This window comes from Marmota flaviventris, chromosome 11 (assembly GCF_047511675.1).
Source record: "Marmota flaviventris isolate mMarFla1 chromosome 11, mMarFla1.hap1, whole genome shotgun sequence".
Lineage (NCBI taxonomy): Eukaryota > Metazoa > Chordata > Mammalia > Rodentia > Sciuridae > Marmota > Marmota flaviventris.
Window position 1 is genome coordinate 62,043,334 of NC_092508.1, and position 20,452 is coordinate 62,063,785.

At 36.3% G+C, this 20,452-nt stretch overlaps 1 protein-coding gene across 1 annotated transcript in view; it reads left to right on the forward strand.

Moving 5' to 3' along the window:
- The window catches only part of Cfap210 (cilia and flagella associated protein 210), a 39,843-nt gene that overhangs the window by 2,199 nt on the left and 17,192 nt on the right, over nt 1-20,452 (forward strand). Inside the window, exons 2-5 of the mRNA XM_027946179.2 lie at nt 3,626-3,852; nt 11,494-11,667; nt 11,775-11,968; nt 19,533-19,689. Coding sequence (XP_027801980.1) covers nt 3,626-3,852; nt 11,494-11,667; nt 11,775-11,968; nt 19,533-19,689 — 752 coding nt within the window. The remainder of the gene's footprint in view (nt 1-3,625; nt 3,853-11,493; nt 11,668-11,774; nt 11,969-19,532; nt 19,690-20,452) is intronic.

A 20,452-nucleotide genomic window follows, 5' to 3' on the forward strand; every position in this document is an offset into this window, starting at 1 on the left:
CCACTACTTTTGTCCCTCTCGAATGCTTGAGTGTTTCCTCTGTCCATCTGTCTCTCTCTTGTCCATATTTCAACTGTGGCCTGCCTTACCTACGTTAACATTTCTAACAACCTCTTCTGAAACTGAATGAGAGCCTCTGTGAGGTATGAATCTTGGAAATGAGATTGCCTTCAGAGAAGTAAACTTATATCCGCTTTAATTCACTGATTAAAGTTGGTTTATTTGAAATCATCTGTAGCTCTGATATCAAACAGGGCTTTCCTGATCCTTAAAAATATAGGAGAGAGCTAGGTATATAGCTCAGTAGTAGAACGCGATCAGTAGTAGAACACTTGTATGCATAAGGCCCTGGATTTGATCCCTAGGAACACACACACACATATACATACACACCCAATTTCCATCCCCAGCACTGAAAAAAAATCTCTCTCTCTCTTCATCCATCCATATACATATGAATGAATGAACTTGATTTATCTTCAGTGGCCCAAAATAGCAAAAAGCTTTTCCACACCTTCTGCAGACTCTATTTCTTTATAGGTGATAGCTCTATTTCTACTTTTGTGGTTATTCTCTCTGTTCTGTTCCTACGTTAAAGTCCATGAAAATATCTACTTGAATAAAACATATGAATCCAATTATTTTACTGAAGAGATGTCAAAGAGCTGGGATCACATTGTGTGCTACACAGCTTTCTGACATTCTGCTTTCCTGCCACCACTGACAAAGTACACTTTACTTTGTAGGCAATAGCTTCTGCTAGTATGGGCTGTCTGCTCTACTGAGCCTCTTTGTAATTTTGGTAAATTTAATTTTCTCCATTTTATTTCACATTTTAAAAGAATTAGATGACAACATGACACTGTGACCCATAAATATGTATATTTATTACATGTCAAGTAAAAACAAGTAAACAGGGGCTGGGGTTGTGGCTCAGTGGTAGAGCACTTGTCTAGTGTGTGTGAGGCACTGGGTTTGATTCTTAGCACAATGTTTAAAATAAAATAAATGTCCATTGACAACTAAAATATTAAAAAATAAAAACAAGTAAACAAAGAATTAGAATGACTCTTGGGTCAGAACCAGATGTTGATATGTCCTAACAAGATGTTAATTAAGACAGTTGATTTAACTTGGAAATCATAGTTTGGTTAACCTCTGATTGCAAGTAGCATAAACCAAGTTGAGCCACTTTAGGCAAAACAAAAGAAATTTGTAGCTGGTCAAAGTGGTGCATGCCTGTAATCCCATTGGCTTGGAAGGCTGAGGCAGGAGAGTTCAAAGCCAGCCTCAGCAATAGCAAGGCGCTAAGCAACTCAGTGAGACCCTGTCTCTAAATAAAATACAAAATAGGGCTGGGGATGTGGCTCAGTGATTGAGTGTCCCTGAGTTCAATCTTCAGTACCCTCCCCCACCAAAAAGAAATTTGTTATAAAGCTCTAAGAACACTTTGATCATAAATTTTTAGTTGAAAGTGAATAATTAGTTAAAACCAAAGAATATTTTGGTTCACATACCTGAAAATTCAGATATAAATTTATCTAAAACACTGGGCCATTTCTTAGTTTAAATTGACTTTATTCTGCATGCAGAGGCTTGATCTGTAGCAGTCAAGATAGTACCCATCATTCTAAACTCACTTTACTTTAGCAGCCAATTTCCCACTCTCATAAGCTTTATTTCAAACCCTATGATGACTGATTCTGGCAGGATTTAAAAAAAAAATTTTTTTTAGTTGAAAGAGAGACACAATACCTTTATTTTATTTATTTTCATTTGGTGCTGAGGATTGAACCCAGTGCCTCACATGTGCTAGGGAAGCGATCCACCACTGAGCTACAACCCCAGCCCATGATTCTGGCAGTTTTTCTTTCAGAATTTGTCTCTCGGTCTGGAGAGAAAGATCACGTGATTTTCTTACTTCTGCTTTGTTATGTCCCTAAAAATTGTAAAAATGAAATAGTAAATATTTATTAAGAACATATTGTGTACCAAACACTATTCTAAATTCCAGATATATATAATACACATGCCTAACTTTACTTTATTTAATCACCAAACCAACCTTACAAAGTAGGTACTGTTAATAACGCCATTTTGCAATTAAAGAAACAGATTCATAAGGGTGAAATAATCCTATCTAGAGTCATGTAATTATTATATGGTATGTTCAGAAAAAATCCAGGTAGTCTGACTCTAGAGTCCACACTCTTTACATACTATTACCTTCATTAGATCTGACCTACCCATTGTTATTCAAATGCCTTTTTCTGTTTTGGGTGAATTTCTTTCTTTATAAGCCCTACTGCCTTAAGATAGAAGGCAGAATTCAATTTTCAGACTCCCATGAAGCTAGGCTTCAGGCATGAGGCCAATACTAAGTTTTGCATATGTCAGATTTGTATTATGAAAACAGCATTATAAAGCAAACAAATAGCATGTTTAGTTTTCTGAAGAGAATGCCAGCAAAAGTTTCAGAGGCAACAGTGGTAAAGGTTCAGGATAATCAGTGGGAAAGTTGTAAATTGGGCAAGTCAAATTGCCTACCCAGTGCCAGTTACCATGAGCCTTCACTGGAGCCTCATTGATAAGGTTTTTGTGATATTTTGCATGTATGTCTTCCAAGGGTGATTCTGGCTCTCTAGAAGATTCAACAAGTTTCCTAATACCCCTTACTGAATCCCTATTTTGCTTAAACTCACTCTTGAGTGAGTTTGGTTGTTAATAAAAAAGGGTAGGAGTATTTCTCTGAGGAGAGCTGTTAAGATGCTCCACCATATCATTTAGGATGTTTTTTTAAATTCATATAACAGAATACCCAGTCAATAATTTAAAAAAAATAAGGAAATTCATTGACTTACATAACAGCAAATCAGATTTCTGGTTGGGTTGATAGCAGCATAATGAAATTGCCATAAGTTCTTTCTTTGTTTCTTCTTTACAGTTCACACTGACAGCTTCATCTAAAACTAGTTCATCTTATGGTCACCGGGTCGCTATCTACCTACCTTGCTTATTCATATTCAGCTTGAAAGTCTTCTTGGGTATCACTCCCAGAACAAGAAAGAACTTATTGAAAAATCACAAATGAACCTCTTGTCCTGTTTCTTTGCTTATTAGTGCAATAGTTATTGGCAAGGGAGGGGGCAAGTATTCTTAAACTAATCAGATTCACCCCAGTACTGTAGTCAATTCTCCAGATTGCACTGCTGCTGCTCAGTGGGGAACAGGTTGCACAGAGTCATCACAATGACTGCAACCCCAAAAGATGAACATCCCCAAATTATCCATTTTTAAATTCTACATGGTTAACTTTGAAATGCTTTTGTAACAATCTACTGGGATAGGTATTATTGATCTGAACTTTAAAGATGAGGATACCAAGGTTGGAAGAAGTTAAATGGCTTGCCAAGTTTACACAATTAGGACATGACCAAGCAAACACTCAAATCTTTGTCTTTTGGCTTCAAAACGTTTTTTTCACAGCTGTTCTTAAGATAACAAGAATAAATCAAATATTTAAAATAATATTCAGGTATTATGTCAATTATAGAAATTTCTGAGAAAAAATATTACTTAAATTCTTCCTGAAAGACTTTAGTAATCATTTTTTAAAATTTATTAGAAATAAGGAAGTCTAAAGAAGATGAAGTTGCCTATCCACCTCTTCTACCTTGCAACGTAGATCTACAGCAGGTCACCATAATTTCACATGATGAGTGGAAAAGAATTCAGGATAGCCTGGACAGTATGACAAGAGAAGCAGCAGCTTTTCGTGCAGAAAGAAAAGCAAAGAAAGAAATGCATTTACGATCCCAAGAAGTGGTAAAACACTGGACTAATACATATGCAGTAAGTATTAATCTTCTAGGAGTCCACATGCACTAAAGACTTGCTCTTGTTTCTTAATATTCATTTATACTTCTTTTACCAGGATTTTATGTGTAAACTGTCATAAAATAACATTGAAACATATTTTAAAAGCATTATTTAGGTATAAGTGACATACAACAAACAATTCATATTTAAAGTTTACATTTTGATAAGTTTTGATATACATATATGCCCCAAACCCATTGTTAAAATTAATATAATGAACACATTCATCGCCCAAAAGTTTTCTCATGTCCTATTTTACTCCCTCTGACTTCTTTCTATTTCTTCTTTCCATCCCTACTTATCTTATTAATGTAAATTTTATTCACCATAGTTACTTTGAGATTCATTCATATAATGTGTATATCAATTGTTTATTCATTTTTCTTTTTGGACTGGGGATTGAACCACTGAATTACATCCTGAGTCCTTCTTATTTTTTATTTTGAGACAGGATCTCACTAAGTTGCTGAGACTGGCTTCAAGTTTTAAACCTCCTGCCTCAGCCTCCTGAGTTGCTGGAATTGCAGGTGCATACCCTCATGCACCTGGCTGTTTATTGCCAAGTAGTATTCTATTGTATGATACATAATGATTTGTTTATCTAGTTGCTGGTTGATGGTTTGACAGCAACCAAATGTTGCTATTTGAGTTATTTCTCTCTTGGTCTCTTTCTTTATGGCTATTACAAATAAAATTGCTGTGAACATTCATATACAAGTCTATATGTAAATCATGCACTATGGTGCATGCCTGTAATCCCAATATTTTGGGAAGCTGAGGCAGGAGGATTATAGTTTAGCAATTTAGCAAGACCCAAAGCAATTTAGCCACATTCTGTCTCAAAATAATAAAAATTTTGGGCTGTGGGGCTCAGCGGTAGAGTGCTTGCCTCGCACGTGCGGGACCCTGGGTTCGATCCTCAGCACCACATAAAAATAAATAAGTGAAATAAAGGTATTGTGTCCAGCTACAACTAAAAAATAAATATTTTTTAAAAATAATAAAAATTTTAAAAAGGGCTAGAGATGTAGTTCAGTGGTAAAGCACCCTTGAGTTCAGTACTGGGGAAAAAAATATACATACATATATATATGTATACACACACACACACATAAACTCACACATGCACACACATTTCCATTTCTCTTGAGTAAATATTTTAGCGTAGAATGACTAAATCAAACAGCAGATGTATATTTAACTTTGTAAGAAACTTCCAAAATGTTATCCCAATGGAGTTGTAATTTTGCATTTCCACCATTAGTGCATAAGAGCTAATGAGTGTTAAGTATCCTATTGTAGTTTAAATTTGAATTTCTCTGATTACATATGTTGTTGAATATCTTTTTTTAAATATATTTTTAGTTGCAGATGGACCCAATACCTTTATTTTATTTTATTTATTTATTTTTATGTGGTGCTGAGGATAGAACCCAGTTCCTCATACGTAAGAGGCAAGCGCTCTACTCCTGAGCCACAATCCCAGCCCAAATATCTTTTAATTAACTTATTTTCTACCAGTACATCTATTTTGGTATAGTGTCTATTCAAATTTTTTGCCTGTTTTAAAATTAGGGTTGAATTCTTATTATTGAGTTTAGAGAATTTAAAAATGCATTCTGTCCTTTTTTTTAGATATTAAATCCTTTATTAAGTGTTTTATTTGAAAATATTTCTTCCCTGTATGTGTCTTGGCTTTTCATTTCTTTACCTTATATTTTGAAGAGCAAAAAATATTATTTTGTTTTGTTTTGAGACAGGTCTTGCTATATTGCCATGCTGGAATTGAACTTATAGGCTCATTTGATCCCTTGCCTCAGTTTCCCAAGTAGCTGGGATTATAGGTATGTGTTACCAGGCCTGGTGTGTTAGTCAGGTTTTTGCCAATGTGACCAAAATACCTGACAAGAACAACTTGGAGAAGGAAAAGTTTATTTTAGCTCACATTTCAGAGATTCAGTGTATAGTCAGGCAGCTCCATTGCTTTGGACCTAACATGAGGCAGAACATCATGGCAGAAGGGCATGGTGGAGAATAGTTGCTCAGCTAGAGCAACTATTAGAGAGAGGTAGGGACTAAGGTGGAGAGAGAGAGAGAGAGAGAGAGAGAGAGAGAGAGAGAGAGAGAGAGAGAAACAAAAAAAAACAAAGGACCAGGGATAAAATATAATCCCCAAGGACACACCAACTTCCTCTAGCCATGCCCTACCCTCTCTTTAGTACCATCCAGTAATCCATTCAAATTATTAATCCATCAAATGGATTAGGTTATAGCTCTCATAATGTAATAATTTTACCTCTGAACATTTCTGCATTGCTACATGAGCTTTTGGGCAGATATCTCATATCTAAACTGTAACATCTAGCTAAGAACAGAAGTTTGTTTGGTTTCTTTTGTTTGTTTGTTTTGGTACCAGGGATTGAACTCAGGGGGCACTTGCCCACTGAGCCACATCCCCAGCCCTCTTTTGTATTTTGTTTAGAGACAGGGTCTCACTGAGTTGCTTAGCACCTCGATTTTGGTGAGGCTGGCTTTGAACTCATGAACCTCCTGCCTCAGCCTCCCTAGCCTCTGGGATTACAGGCGTGTGTTACCATGTCCAGCAGAAGTTTTTAATCTTAGTCTAGTTTATCAGTTTTTCTTGTATGAATTATTCTTTAAAAGTTTATCTAAAAAATCTTTACCTAACCTAAGATCACCAAGATTTTCTCCTAGAGTCTTAAAATTTTGTTTCACATATAGGTTTATGGGCTATTTTTAGTTAATTTTTTATATGTAGTGAGGTGTTAATTGAAATTTTTTGCACATGAATAGCTAATTGTTACAGCATAATTTTTGAAAAAACTATCCTTTCTTCAGTGAATTGCCTTTGTTGAAAATCTAGTTGTTGGACTGGGGATGTGGCTTAATGGTAGGGCACTTGCATGGCATGCATGAAGCCCTGGATTTGAGTCCTACCACTATGGGGTGGGGAGCTAGAGAAAAAGAAGAAGAAGAAGAAGAAACAAAAGAAAACCCAGTTCCTTCATAGGTGTAGGTGAAATTACTGGATTCAATTCTGTTGATGTATTCTTCTGTCATTACTCCAATAACACAGTCTTCATAACTGTAGATTTAATGTTAAGTCTTGAAATCAGGTAGTATCAGTCTTTCAACTTTGTGGGGTTTTTTGTTTGTTTGTTTTGGTGGTACTGAGGATTGAACTCAAGACTTCATGCATGCTTAGCACATACTCTACCACTGAGCTACATCTCTAGATTTGTTTAGGCTATTCTAGGTCTTTTACATTTCCTTATGATGTTTAGAATCTGGGTGTCAATTCCTGCAAAAAAAAAAAAAAAAGGCATCTGGAAATCTGATTGGGATTGTGTTCAATTTTAGATCAATTTGGAGAAAATTTACATTTTGACAATATTGAATCTTTCCATTTATTTGTCTTTAATTTTATATAAAACATAAAAATATTTCATAGTTTTTATCCCTAAGCATTTGTTATTTTTGATGCTATAGTAAAATGGTATTTTGAAAAATTTCAATTTGCTATTATTGTTAGCTATAGAAATATAATTATTTTTTTCTGTATTGACCTTATATCATTCAATGTTGCAATTCTCACTTGTTCTAGTAAGTTTTTTTTTAAAACTTCTGTGAGATTTTCCACATAGACAGTCATGCATCAGAAAATACAATCAGTTTTTCATTTTTCTTTCCAATCTGGGTACCATTTATTTCTTTTTCTTCACTTATTGCATTGGCTAGAACCATCTATACAATGTTGAACAAATAAAGTAAAAATGAATATTCTTGTCATTTTCCTAATCTTTTAAAAAATATTTATTTTTTTTAGTTGTAGTTGGATACAATACCTTAGTTTTATTATTTATTTATTTTATATGGTGCTGAGGATTGAACCCAGAGCCTTGCACACACTAGGCAAGCACTCTATTGCTGAGCACAACCTCAGCCCAGTAATTTTCCTAATGTTAAGAGGGAAAGTACTACTTTCACATAAGAATGATGCTAAGTTTAGGTCTTTTGTACATGTTTCAAGTTGAGTGGAAGAAGTTGCTTTCTGTACCTAAATTATTGAGTTTTGTTGGTTCTTTTAAAATCAGGAATAGATTTGGGGTTTTTTATTTGTTTTTTTTATACTGTGGATTGATCCTAGGGGTGCTTTACCACTGAGCCACATCCCCAGTCCTCTTTATTTTTTATTGTTGAGACAGCATCTAAGTTGCTTAGGGCCTCACTAAGTTGCTGAGGCTGGCCTTGAACTTGAGAATCCTCCTGCTTCAGCCTATCAAAATCACTGGCATGTGCCACTGTACCCTGCTTGGATGTTGGATTTTTTTTTTTTTTTTTTAGTGCTCTTTGGTGCTCTCTATTAAGATGATTATGTTTTTTTTTTATTTTCCAGTTTGTTAATTATGATATATTGATTTCTTTTCCTTTTTTTAGAGAGAGAGAGATAATTTTTTAATATTTCTTTTTCAGTTTTCAGTGGACACAACATCTTTATTTTATTTTTATGTGGTGCTAAGGATCGAACCAGCGCCCGGTGCATGCCAGGCGAGCGTGTTACCGCTTGAACCATACCCCAGCCCAATATTTTCAAATCTTAAACCAAGCTTACATTCCTGGAATAAACCCCTGTTGGTCATGATGTATTTCCTTTTTATAGATTCAGTTTGTTAAAATATTGTTGGTTTTTTCTGCTATGTTCATGAAGGATGTTGGTCTATAGTTTTCATGAAATGTTTGTCTGGTTTTGTTATCAGAGTAATGCTGTTTTATGTTTAAAATGCAAGATTGCACAGAAAGAGGGCTTGAAATTATCATGGCAGGTTTTCATCATCTACCTCTTACTTGTCTTGTCTGCTTGCCTATCTTTCTCTTTAGAATTTCATAGTGACGAGCTGGGGATGTGGCTCAAGTGGTAGCATGCTCACCTAGCATGCGTGGGGTGCTGGGTTCGATTCTCAGCACCACATAAAAAATAAGATGGGGATATTGTGTCCACCTAAAGCTAAAAAATAAATATTAAAAAAATTCATAGTGTCCTTGCTGTGCTTCTCTGTTTCTTCTAGATTCCCTTTACCTAGGAGATAACAGTAACCCAGTTTAATTCCATATACATGAATGAAAACTACTTCAAAGTGGGAAGGCATCCCCTAATTCCTTTTGTTATCTCATATGGGGAGAAATGCTGGGAAAAGGTTATCCCCACACACACTTTCTTATATCATTTGAGGCACAGGGAGGCACAATTGTTTTCTGTGTTCTAATAGAATTGTTAAAACTATAGGTAAGTGTAAGTTCTGTTTAGAGAATTCTCACTTTTTTTTTGAACATTTCTTTACTTAGTTGAAATATATATTATTTATATTTGGAAAAAGACTAGATAGCTTCTGGTATGTTGCTTTAGGAATATTATTCATATTTTACTAATTTTTTTTTCTGGAGGAGAGATGAGTTAGATCATGTCTGGTATCATATATGTAACAAATGGCATTCTGAAAAAGGGAAAGGAAACTGATTAGTGGTTGCCAAAGGCTGCAGGCGTGGGGAGGAGTTGATTGTAATGGGCCATAGGGAAATTTGGGGGGAGAATTAAAATGTTCTATAAATGAATATATAATATGTATTTCATATGTAATATGAAATAATAAAAGGTAGTATGTACATTATAATCTAAAAGTCTTGATTTAAAAAAAACTACTACATAAATGGATGGAGTAATGCTATATACCTTTTATTTTGTTTGTATACTCAAGTAACACGTTAGTGCTACTTTAACACTCACTCCATGAGTGTTAAAGAAGAATAAATGAAGGTCCAGCTTACTATCAGCAAGATTTACTATAGACCCATAGCAGTTAAAACTGTGATATAGGGGATGGAGATGTGGCTCAAGCGGCGCCTGGCATGTGTGCGGCCCAGGTTCGATCCTCAGCACCACATACAAAGATGTTGTGTCCGCCAAGAACTAAAAAATAAATAAATATTTTAAAAAAAACTGTGATATAAGCACAGAGATTATAATAAGTCTGATGAGACAGCCTAGAAACCCATTTTATATGTGGGAACTTGCAGATGATGGAAATGTTATTCCAAATTAGAAGGGAAAGCATTCCATAACTGGTACTCAGGTAACTGACATATGACAGCGATTAAATTATATCCCAATGGTACAGAATACAGAAAAGTGAATTTTAACTGAGTTAAAGACCTAAATTTAAGCATAGGTCATAGATTCTCATTAGGAAATCAGGACAAGTAGGATTTTCTTAAGAAATAGAAAGTGTGACCAATAAAGGAGAAGAAAGACCTTGAATGACATAAGACATTCAGTAAACTCAGAGGTGTAGAAGAACATACAAAATATGCCATTATTTTTAGTTAGTTGTGTGTGTGTGTGCATGTGGGGTACTGGTGATTTAACCCAAGCCCTCATACATGCTAGGCAAGCTCCCTATCACTGTGCTACATCCCCTTTTAAAGTTATATTCTGAGACTGGGTCTTGCTAAGTTGCCCAGGCTTGTCTCGAACTTATGATTCTCCTGCTCTAGCCTCCCCACTACCTGGGATTATAGGCATTCACCACCACACCCAGTTCTACTGTCAGTTTTTTAAAGAAGCAAAAGTGGGCTGGGGATGTGGCTCAAGCGGTAGCGCGCTCGCGTGCGGCCCGGGTTCGATCCTCAGCACCACATACAAACAAAGATGTTGTGTCCGCCAAATACTAAAAAATAAATATTAAAATTCTCTCTCTCTCTCTCTCTCTCTCTCTCTCTCTCTCTCTCTCACTCTCTCTTTAAAAAAAGTAAAGAAGCAAAAGCTATAAGATATATATTTATTATATAACCACCAAGAGAAACTTTAGAAGTACAAACACCAAAACTAGTAATAGTGGTTATCATAGACTAAGAGGAGATTGGAAGTTAGGGTTGAAGAAGTATTATATACTTCTAAAATAATTTTGGATTTTGAGGCATGTAAATATGTTACCTTCCTAAACAATTCAATTTAAACAATTAGCTCCAAGGCTGTGATGTGGCTCTGTGGTACAGCACTTGTCTACTATGCACCAGGCCCTGGGTTCAATCCTGGCACCACAAAAAAAAAAAAAGCTTCTACTGGGTGTGGTGATGCATACCTAATCTCAACTACCTAGGAGGCTGAGGTAGGAGAATTTCAAGTTTGAGGCCAGCAAGTTAATGCGACCCTCTCTCAAAATAAAATTTTAAAAAGATTTGGGAATGTAACTCTGGTAGATTACTTATCTGTCATGCCAAGGCCCTGGATTTGATTGCCCATATCTACCCCTACCCCACCACACACACACACACACACACACACACACACACACAATTAGGTCCAAAATGTAACCTTGTGATTATTAGTGAAATAAGAAAATACAATAAAATCTTATGATGAAAGTTCAAATTATAATGTTAAATTTTGGTAAAATTAAATTGACAATGAAAACAAAAGATTGCTTTTGGGCTAGGGGTATAGTGCAGTGGTAGAGCACTTGCCTAACATGTGTGAGGCCCTGGTTCAATTCCCAGCACTGGAATAAGATAAAAGTTTTCTTTTTTCTTTTTTTACAGGGGATGAAACAACAGAAACTTAAAGCTAAAAAGAAGCGTGATGAAGAAATTGAGGCAGAAAGAAAAATTCTTGATATAGAAGAAGAAATATACAAACAAGGAGAAAGAAAAAAGGCCATTGAACATGCAAAGCAGTATCAGTTTTACCAAACAGAAAGAATGAAACACTTTCATGTATTACTTGAGTTTTCTCTTTTTGTATATACATATATATTTTAACATATGTATACAAATTAGACATTATTTTCCTAAAATACTGCATTTTTTTTTTTTTTTTTTAGTCAGGACTTCTTCTCAGTAGAGTCATGAAGGAACGTGATGCCCAGATTGAATTCCAAAAGAGTAATTTAAAATCAGATAAAAAATGGGAAGAACAATTGAAACTCAACATTGAAATGGCTTTTAAAGAAGAGCAAGAAAAAGCAGAAAAAAGACACAGAGAAAGAATAGCTCTTGCCAATGATCATCTAAAACAGTATGTATACATAAATTAACTTTTTAAAAACTTTTTCTTATAATGGATATTGCTTTTTTATCCCCCTGACAATGAAAGTAATAGAGGCTAAAATACTTAATAGAAAAAGTATAGAGAGGGTAGGGAGCTGGGGATGTATTAATAGAATACTTGCGTATCATCTTAGAAAGATGCTGATTTTGATCTTCAGCACTGCAAAAAAAAATGTTAAAAGTCACTGTCACTCCTAAATTACATGTCAGTTACAATTGCTGTAGTAATGCTGCATAACAAACAATGATATATCCTAGTTCCATTCAACAATAAACATTTGCTGGGGGCTGGGGATGTGGCTCAAGCGGTAGCGTGCTTGCCTGGCACGCGTGCGGCCCAGGTTCGATCCTCAGAACCACATACAAACAAAGATGTTGTGTCCGCCGAAAACTAAAAAATAAATAAATAAATATTTAAAAAAAAAAAAAACATTTACTTTTCATGCATCTGTTGGTTGAGTGTGGTTGGTGCCCTAGGCTGGATTTAGCTGGGCAGCTTTTGTTTAAGCAGCAGGACTGAGTTTGCTCATTGCTGTGGGCTGTGGGGAGGATTCTGATCTATTCCATGTCTTTTCATTTTGAGGTTGAGGATGAAGAAGCCTCTTAGGGTAAACTCATCTCATGGTGTTGAGAGACGTACAAGAAAATAAGCTTGTAACAATGTGCTCAAACCTAAAGTCAAAGAATAAAGAGGGTTGGACATGGTGGTGCATGCCTGTAATCCCAGCTACTTAAAAGACTAAGGCAGTAGGATTGCAAATTGGAGGACAACCTGGGCAATTTTGCTAGACCCTGCTCCAACATAACATTTTTAAAAAGGACTGGGGATGTAGCTCAGTGGTAGAGCACTTGCCTAGCATATGAGAGGCCCTGGATTCAACCCCGAGTACCACAAAAAGACAAAGAAGGTCCTTTTGGTATAACACAAGTCTAAAGCCAGTCACGTGGCCAATTTTAACAGCAGTAGAACAGAGAAATAGACCCCCTTGGAAGTGGTGAGGGGTAATGAATCTTTTATTTTTAAAACCAGTAATCTAATCGAGAACAGGAATTTATTTTTATTATTTTGGCTGGAATCTTGCTATATTAACTGGGCTAGTCTTGAACATGTGGGTTCAAATGATCCTCTCTCCTCAGTCTTCTGAGTGTTTGCAACCACGCATGTGACATCATGTCTGTCTGAGATATTTTTTAAAAAATTCTTTTTCATTTGTTAGTTTTAGGTGGACACAATATCTTTATTTTACATTTATGTGGTGCTGAGGATCAAACCCAGTGTCTCACATATGCTAGAGGAGCACTCCACCACTAAGCCACAACCTGAGCCCTGTCTTAGACATTTTCTGATGGTGGAGACATCAGGTTCATTGACATATAATTTACATTTAGTAAAATTCATCTTTTTTAAAAAAATATGTAGCTTGGAGCTGGGGATATAGCTCAGTTGGTAGAGTGCTTGCCTTGCATGCCCAAGGCCCTGGTTTCAATCCCCAGCACCACACAAACACACACACACACACAAAGTATATAGCTGCACAATCACCACCTACATCAAGATATTTTCATTAACCTAAAAAGTTTCCTTCATGACCCTTTACATAAGTTTTCTCCCTTACCCCTTGCCCATGGCCATCATTGATCTACTGATACAGATTTGTTTCTTTAAATGTATATACTCACATTTTATAAAATGAAATTGGATTAACAATATCATTTTATTAAATGCTTTTTTCACTTACTTGTATGTCATATTTATAATTATTAATTACAGATGTCAGGACTCGGGTTATAGTACAGTGGCAGAGTGTTTGCATCATAAGCTCTGTTTTGATCCTCAGCAATGCAAAAGGAAAAAGAAAAGCAAACAGAGTCACAAATGTCTACGTGTCATTTTCAGTTATTCCTGTCCTTTGTAAAAAAAGAAGAGAAACCTTTGGATTTGTTGTAATTTTTTTTTTTATTTAGCAGTGTAAAGATCTAAGGGTTTTTTTTAAAATTTTATTTATTTATTTTAATTTTTATTATAGATCTAAGGGTTTATACAAGTTAGAAATGGAGCCATTGGCAGAGAGAAGCAAGTAATTGACAAGTGAGTCTCCTGTAGTTAAGAAATCTCTCTCTGGGGTTGGGGTTGTGGCTAAGTGGTAGAGTGCTTGCCTAGCATGCATGAGGCACTGGGTTCGATCCTCAGCACCACATAAACGTAAAATAAAGATATTGTGTCCACCTAAAACTTAAAAATAATTTTTTTTAAAAAGAAATCTTTCTTCCTATATTGTGACTTGGAGATAAAGTTAGCAGCCTATCCTCCATCAAGCTACTTGGCAAGTACTAACATCTTCACAGGCTGTCTGCCTACCCATATCCTTGTATGTAAACTGTGTTTGGCTACAGAATCCCCTTTTCTTGTGGTGTTGGCAATAGGTCAGAAGTTCAAGCAGGCTTGTTTTAGTTGTTTTTTTTTTTATGTATCTTATGTTCCATCTAGGAAACATTCAAGCTGGTCCCCCTGGTGAACACCTTGTAATCCCAGTGACTTGGAAAGCTGAGGCAGGAGGACTGCAAATTTGAGGTCAATCTGGGCAATTTAGTGAGATCCTGTCTCAAAATAGAAGGAGAAAAAAAGGAGGATTGGGGATGTAGATCAGGCTTCCAGAATAATTCTCTCTAGAGAGAACTAACTGTAGATTCCATAAAAACCCCTTTATTCACTCATACTCCCAATGTCCTAAGGACCTCTCACTAGGTTATACTTCTTAAAGGTTTTGCCTTTAAGGGTTAAGGGTTAGGGTTAGGGTTAGGGTTAGGCAAGGAGCTGAAGTCTCTGCAACAGATATGTGAAAGTGGAGTTTTCCAGCTTCGATCAAGTCTTCACATGATTACAGCCCCAACTGACATCTTGTCTGAAACTCTTTGAGAACCACCCACCTAAGTCACTCCCAGGTTCCTGACTCAAAAAAATGGTATAAGACAATGAATGACCACTGTCTTAAGCCACCTCATTTTGGGATAATTAGTTACTCATCAATCAATTACTGAAACACATCGTACAACTTCTGATACTCTTTCTAGTGTGCCTAAAGTTGAGATTTTTCTTACTTTATAAATAATTCCTAGGCTCCAGACCTGAGCAGGCTGTTCCACTGTGGGGCGTTGAACAGTGTAAGAGTCTACCTGTGACTAATAGTCTGATGGGGATAAGGCAAATAAGCAACCATGGTGACATCACCATCTCCAAATAGAGATATTTCACCATGAACCTTAAACATAATTACTAAAATAAACTTAACAGTATCTGTTGGTGCTACAATAGCTCTCATTCTTTCTATAGATAGTAAAGTCCTTCTCTTAGAAAGAGGCTCATAGGCCTTGTTTATAAAAGACTCAGATTACTATCAATACTATCAGTTTTTCAAAAGAAGGAAAAATCATCAGTAGGATAGTTTGCACCACTTTTCCCTGGTAAGATCATCTAGGGAAAGGGTAAAAAGAGAAAAGAGGGCTCAAGTGATCTCATCTATCTTATAGATTTAAATGCCATCCTAAGTTTGGTTAGTCTAGACCACTTCCTTGAGCCACCCCATTGCACATGATCCTCAGTTATGTTCATGATATCTTCATGTTGATGTGGCATAGGTATTTTAAACACAAGTCTAACACAGAATATGGACTCCCCACTCCTGCAGTGGATTTTCCATTGGCATCCTTATCCACCCAGTTTTTCAAACCAGAAACTAGGAATCCACCTTGATTTCTCATTTTCCTTTATCTTGCATATCTTAATCTTGCACATCTCACTAAAAGCAATTCATGTTAATTTATCCAAAACAAATCTTGAATTTACTGCTATCATTTTAGTCTAAGCCACCCTCATATAGCTCATGGATTATTGCATCAGTCTCTAAATTATGTGATGATATTCTGCTTTCTCAATCCCTTCTTTAATTATCTTCTACAGAGATCCTGTAAAAGTGAAAATTGATCTTATTATTCTCCCACATTCAACATTTCAATGACTTTCCATTCATTTAAAATAAAATGGAGAGATGGGCATGGTACCATATGTCTGTAATCCTAGTGATCGGGAAGGTTAAGGCAGGAAGATTGTGAGTTCAAAGCCAGCCTCAGCAAAAATGAGGCACTAGCAACTCAGTAAGAGCCTGTCTCTAAATAAAAACAAAATAGTGCTGGGGAAGTGGCTTAGTGGTTGAGTGCCCCTGAGTTCAATCCCCATTACCTCATACATGGGAGCCACACCCAAGCCACCTGCTTTATAATTTTAGTAGAAATTCAATAAATAGTTATTAGATAATTGAACAAGAGTTGTAAGGATTATAGAAATGTTTGTATGATTCTTAGGGCAACTGAAAAGATGGTGGCACTAATGACCAAAATAAGAAAAGGAGGATTGGGGTTCAGCTCAGTAGTAGAGTGCTTGCCTAGCATGCTCAAGGACCTGAGTCTGATCCCTGTTATTGGAAAGGAGAGAGAGAGGAAACATCAAGGAGATTAGTTTAGAAGGGGAAAATGATGAATTTGGTTTTAGACATAAAGAATGTAATGTATCTATGCAGTAGCCAGTTAATGATTCCTAGTGGGTTGTCTCTATAAGAATCAAGCTTATCAGTTGGGCATGACACTCATCTGTAGTCCCAGTTACTTGGGAGACTGAGGCAGGAGGATCGCTTGATCCCATGATTTTCAGGCTACCTTGGGCAACATAGTGAAATCCCAGCTCAAAAAAGAAAATTAGCCGGGTGTGGTGGTGCACGCCTCAGGAGGGTGAGGCAGGAGTATTGTGAGTTCAAAGCCAGCCTCAGCAACTTAGCAAGGCCCTAAGCAACTCAGTGATACCCAGGCACTAAATAAAATACAAAAAAAGGCTGGGATTGTGGCTCAGTGGTTAAGCACCCCTGGGTTCAATCCCTGGTCCAAAAAGAAAAGAAAGAAAGAAAATTAAAACAAAAATCAAGCTTATCAGTTGAAATAACTTGTAATAGACTTTTTTTGTGTGTGTGTGCGTGTGTGTGTGTGTGTGTAAAAATGCTGGGGATGAAACGCAGGTCCTCCCATATTCTAGGCAGTACTCTACTACCGAGCTACACCCTAGCCTTAGACTTAATTTTTTATGTTTGACTTCCAACTTTGTTATAGGTCTTACCTCTCCCTTTCACTTTAGTTTCACAACTAGACTGGCTGTTAAGGCCCTCTGGTCTCACCTCCTCCTCCTTTGACACTGGTGGGAAACACGCAGAAACTTTCCCCAAGTCCCGCCTCTGGTCCACATTACAGGCCCAAATCCACTCTCTGCTTTGCCCAAGACAATCAAGACATACTTGAACCTGCCCAGCTCTCCTGGGGAGTTATCTTGTGTGAACACACTTTCTCAAATTCTCTTGGTGCATGGAGTGTCATCAATCTTGACATTTGGACCAAATTTGGAGTAGAGGTCCCTCCTGCTTTTATAGGAGAACTGTAAGAGATTTGTATCTGCTCAAGAATCATATCTGGCCAGGTGTGGTGTCACATGCCTGTAATCCTAGAGGCTCAAGAGGCTGAGGCAAGAGGATTTCGAGTTCAAAGCCAGCCTCAGCAATTTAATGGGCCCTAAACAACTCAGTGAGACCCTGACTCTAAATAAAATACAAAAAAGGACTGAGGATGTGGCTCAGTAGTTAAGTACCCCTGGGTTCAAAATACAGATTTAGGACCCTCAGAATGTGAGTCAGGGATAGCAAAGAGCTTTCACGATTCCTTGATAAAGACTGTCCATTGCATAGGGTTGATAAGAAACAGGACTCAACAGGAAGGAGTTATGTGTTATTTATCAGCATCTGCTGTGGGCATGAGAGTTGCACGTAAAGATATGAATATTGAATATTCCTTGGCTGGAGGATCTCAGGTTTCCTCTAACACACTAACTCTGCATTAAGCCAAATTAAATAATTGAGTGGTCTATCCAAACTACCAAACTAATATAAAGTATTTATTTATAAGTAATTAAAATTTTAATATTATAAATTATTATGAAAGTGATTGGTAATATATTACCTTTTAATCGACACAAGACATGTTTTTGTTCTAATTTATTCCCAGAATAAGTATTTGTTTTTACCTAAACAATGAATTATCCAATGGATACCTAGCTATCATGTTAATGATTCCCAGATTTGCTAAGATGTCAAGTAGCATTTTTTTAATATCTTGTTTTCCCTTAAAGAAGCAATTTTGAAACTTCAAAAATGTAGACATAAAATATTAAATAGTATTAACAAAACAAATAAGCAAATAAATATTTGAAATTTAATTTTTTCAGGCAATCTTAAATCTGGTTCAGCTATGGCCAACAGTGACCTTTTTCTTAGTCCCCCCTAAAGAGAATGAGTCTGACTTTACAGATACCTACTCTGTTCAGATGAGTCAATGACAAATATCCTGTCCTGGATTTACTGGCTCACTTAACCACATAGGACAGTGTGGCACAGGGGAAAGGGATTTTCCTCTCCCTAAAGCTGTGTGAAAGGACTCTAGGAAAAATGGTGGTCTGATTCAGTACCTATGGAAGGAAAGTTTATTCCTCAGTTGTTTGTGTGTTTGCATTGTTGATTTACCTTGTGCCTACCTGTTCAGGAAGAAAAATAATGATAGAGGTGGCAGAAAGAATGTCAGTAGAACAGGCTGTACACCTATTGACTGGCCGACAAGGATGCATGAGCTTTCCATGGGCAGGTAGACATCTTGGGCATGAGCAGTCTTGCCAGTGTGCAGAATTGGCTGCCAGATGAGGGGCCTCTGGCATACAGAATATGCTATAAACAACTGGTGGTGAGAGCTCCTGGTAGTGATGGTGATGGATTTGGGAGGTGAGTTGAAGAGGTGGAGCTGGAGATCAATCTCCTAGAGCAGCAACCCACACATAATCTCAGAGAGTCAGCCAGCCATTGGAGGCTTACCAATTAGTAGATATTAATATCTAGTCAGTGTTGGCTACAAAAAGAGTGACAACCAAAGTAGCCAGTTGGATAAAGAGAGTTTTGTTTCTCTCTTTCCATCAAACCCCCCATCACTTGTGATTCAGTGGTTGATCACCCCTGGGTTCAATCCAAAGTACCCAAAACAAGCAAACAAAAAAAACCTCATCACCTAAGGGGCTCAACCTGTAGCTTATGCAGCATCAACTTGTAGTGAAATTGAGAAGCACTAGAGATTATGAACTTTTCTGTAAAATAAAATTACCATTCCCCTTTACTGTCATTCAGTTAACTGGTTCTTTCTAAAGAAAAGGAATACTTGAATCTGGTATAGACCATATTTAGGTTAGGAGTGAAACAACTTTTGAAGAAAGGAAAATATTGGCAATTCTGGACTGTTTAGATTTGTTTTAGTCACTACTTATCATTATGTTTCCCAAAGAAATTCACAGATTCATTCTTATAGCTTCAAATCATCCTACGTTAGAATCTTATTCATTTCTTTAAAATATAACCTATTTTTATGATTTATACTCAGTTATACTTATGTTTTTGCTTAAGAATAAAGGAACATGAAGAGGAAGAAGAAAGAAGGAAAAAACTTGAAGAAAAAGATGCCGAGGAGATACAGCGTCAGAATTTATTATATGAAATAGAAATGAAAAAAAAAGCAAAAAAGAAAAAAGACGATATTGAAGAAAACAGGAGACTCTTTTTTGTAAGTTGAAAATGCAAATGTTAAAAGATACAGAGAGAGTCAAATGCCTAACTTTTAATATATCAAAAAATAATAATGGGGGCTGGGGATGTGGCTCAAGCGGTAGTGCGCTCGCCTGGCATGCGTGCGGCCAGGGTTCGATCCTCAGCACCACATACAAACAAAGATGTTGTGTCCGCCAAGAATTAAAAAATAGATATTAAAAAACTCACTCTCTCTAAAAAAAATAATAATAATAATAATAATAATGGAGTAGAAAACAAGTTGCAATTAAGTTGTATTTCTAAGCAAATGCATACTTTTGGGGCGCTATATTTCCTATGACTTCATGTGTATGTTCTCTCATGCCTGAAGAAAGGGAATGAGATATTTTTAAATGATTTCTTATCCTTAAAATGAAAATTGTGAGGAATAAATGAGGTGTTTTATGTTTGATATCTTCTATGCTATTGATATGTGCTAAGTAAATGGTAACATGTGCTAAGTAAATGTTGTAATTTAATAATTTTCTATATTTTTTAAAAATTAGTTTTCATTCTTAAGTAGTACATAATATATCACTTAAAAGAAGAGTAGCAGTTCTTTGCTACATCTCTTCTGATTCCTGGAGGCTAACATTTCAGGTTCTTTTAGCTGTTTCTTCTTATCAGTTTTAGACATTTTCTCCCTGATAGTTAAGGATTTAGCTCTTTACTGCCCTTTCTCCTTTGTACCCCCTAAATAATTGTTGTAATTATACTTAAGTCATTATTATGAATTTATA